Source organism: Engraulis encrasicolus, chromosome 10 (assembly GCF_034702125.1).
Source record: "Engraulis encrasicolus isolate BLACKSEA-1 chromosome 10, IST_EnEncr_1.0, whole genome shotgun sequence".
Lineage (NCBI taxonomy): Eukaryota > Metazoa > Chordata > Actinopteri > Clupeiformes > Engraulidae > Engraulis > Engraulis encrasicolus.
The window spans coordinates 6,065,843-6,068,372 of record NC_085866.1 but is presented as its reverse complement, the minus strand read 5'-3'; the positions used below and the strand labels follow the sequence as shown (position 1 = coordinate 6,068,372).

The window sequence follows — 2,530 nt, the reverse complement described above, 5'->3', positions numbered from 1 at the left end:
CATGTAGCCTACAGGCTTCTCAACTCTGTGATATCAGGAAAGTAGAGGAGGCATTGATGAATAGGGCGACACTCAGGCTACTGAGCCGAATGAAGATTTTAATCAACCAACAACAAAAAACCTAATTCAGTGTGCATTTTACATGTATGACCTAGCCTGTATGCACGAGACTATTCTGCGTGGTAGACAGGGAATTAATACGTTGTTTTTTTTCTTCTGCTTTTCGTTTATTTAAACAAAACAGAAATTGTCACATCTGTACCCTCCACCTTGTAGACTTTATGTAGTTCTCCAGACAAACAGTAGTAGCAGATTTCGATGTTGTCTTTTGATGGTGAAAACGTCAATGAAGGATCCTGATAATCACGTGACGTGACATGACGTGTAACCAACATGGCGACGCAGTGCTGAGATAGCAGCGCTCAACATTTTAGATTGAGCGAGTCGCCAGCCACCGTTTGCCTGGATTTGTTTTGAATACTGACACCTGCCCCGGTGTACGACCAGGCCACAATGACGGCCTGAGAGAGTGGCGGCTTGGTAAAGGAAATGAAACAGCAGCTCAGCCTCGAACAACAGCAACGGCACCAGAAGCAGACAGAAAGCACTAAAACCAAGAGCATGTTTCTGTCTCGGGCGCTGGAAAAAATCTTGGCGGATAAGGAGGTGAAACGGAGCCAGCACAACCAGCTGCGGAAGGCTTGCCAAGTAGCTCTTGGTGAGTAGTTTCGCCCTGTAAACCTAACTCCCCTAAGGCGTATTTATTTGGTAGCAGTGTCAAAATCAACCACAGCCCCTCGGTTTCGGCCCCTCTCATAATTAGCCAGCTAGTTCGACCAGTATGCTAACTAGCAGGCTAGCAGACATCTTATGATTATGGTGTTGTTGCATAGTTTGATTGCTAACGCCAACTTTCACCAGTTCTGCTCAAAGAGATACTGCATGGAAGCTCTGCAGAAGCATTGGCAGCTTTTCACAGCCCTCTTGTTTACTATATGAATGAGTGTCAACGTGATTTGTCTTCAGTTGACAGTTCTCTCCCCTGTGATGAGTTGTCATTGTGTTGCCCCATTCGGCTGTTTTGTGTCGCGCTCCCCTTCTGTTTCCAAACCAATTCTAGCTCTCAAATGAATAGTTTGATGCACTGTGATAAACAACCTGCTGGAATCACGATAATCAAACCCGTCAGCTGTTTTAATCCGTTTATAAATATCAGCTAGCATAGCAGCTAGCTTCGCAGTTAGCTGACGTTTCCTACCCAATCATAAAACAATACGTAGGTAGCTAGCCCAACCATTGATCAGTCATCGCTACAAAAAAAGTCATTCAGAGTAAGAGTTGATGTTTCAGAGAGAAATGATCTGCTTTCCTAGCTAGTAGCTAGGTATTCGACGCCATGGCACGGCATGTCCGTTTGGAGGACCTGTTATTGGTAATGCAGTCATTTGCGAAAATACTTGTTTCCTTTATTGAGTGCATCAGTGCATTTATCTACTAGACGCATACATGACATTGGCAAACATTGCCAACAATGTACGGCATAATATTGGGCCATGATCAATATAATCAAAATGTGCTAACTGTTCAAGTCTACAGGTGAAAACAGGGGGTGTCAATGTATTTCAATACACTCGCAAGTTGCATTGCTTGAAATTCCAGTTTATAATAACGGATGGTTAATGTCAAACAAGCTCGGTTACTTCCGGGAGTCTTGGGTGCCCATGGTCAACACAGCGTGACTGGCGCGTCAGGGGTGATGGTTAATTCATTATTTACAGAGCGTTGCAGGACACTCGTCTCTGGTTGCTTCAGCTTGCTCACCTAGTGTTTCCATGCATGCCAATGCAGCTCATTTTCAGACGTGCAGACGACTCACTCGCACTCTCAGAAGATGTTGGAAAGTTGCTTTGATGTTGGCATATGATGGTCACACAGTGGTTGGTTTTACAGTCTCCATGGCTTAGTTACTAAGTAATAATAGTATCAAGTATGGTATGACCAATCCATGTTGGTGTGTATGTGTGGGTGTATGGGGATTGTTATACAGTAGGCTTATTACGGCAGGCATGCTCAAGGTCTTAGCTGTGTGAAGTGCTCTCACTAACGTACCTTATTGGGTCACTATCATGGTCATAATGTTTGCTTACTTTTGTTGGCAGCATCAGTCAATCCTCTGGTCAGATGATTACTCTTTGCTCAGTACGTACCCGGATGTGGGGATATGTATTTGCAGTCTAGTTCCTCGCTGCAGTTGAAATTACATGTTTGGCCAAACACACACAGATGAAATCACAGGGGTTGTGAAATGCCAGCATGGCTGTGAAGCTCTGTGAACGGTTGAAGGAATAGTTAGCGCCTAAAAGAGTTAGTCAGCGCTGAGTGGTATTGTATGCTGTAAATTAACCTTTTAATCATTACAAAGCTCATGGCTGTTGCAAAAGCCATTTCATCACTGCTGCTTCTCTTAATGTCTCAACATCACTGCAGTCACTCAGGGCTTGTGAGTGGGCCATGGCTGCCTGCTGGATAC

At 44.4% G+C, this 2,530-nt stretch overlaps 1 protein-coding gene across 1 annotated transcript in view; it reads left to right on the top strand.

Annotated features, from left to right (window-relative positions):
- The first annotated feature begins 388 nt into the window (after nt 1–388).
- Nucleotides 389–2,530, top strand: part of arfgef2 (ADP-ribosylation factor guanine nucleotide-exchange factor 2 (brefeldin A-inhibited)) — a 59,045-nt gene continuing 56,903 nt past the window's right edge. The window contains exon 1 of the mRNA XM_063207933.1: nt 389–718. Within this exon, the coding sequence (XP_063064003.1) occupies nt 550–718 (169 nt within the window). The 5' untranslated portion in view covers nt 389–549. The remainder of the gene's footprint in view (nt 719–2,530) is intronic.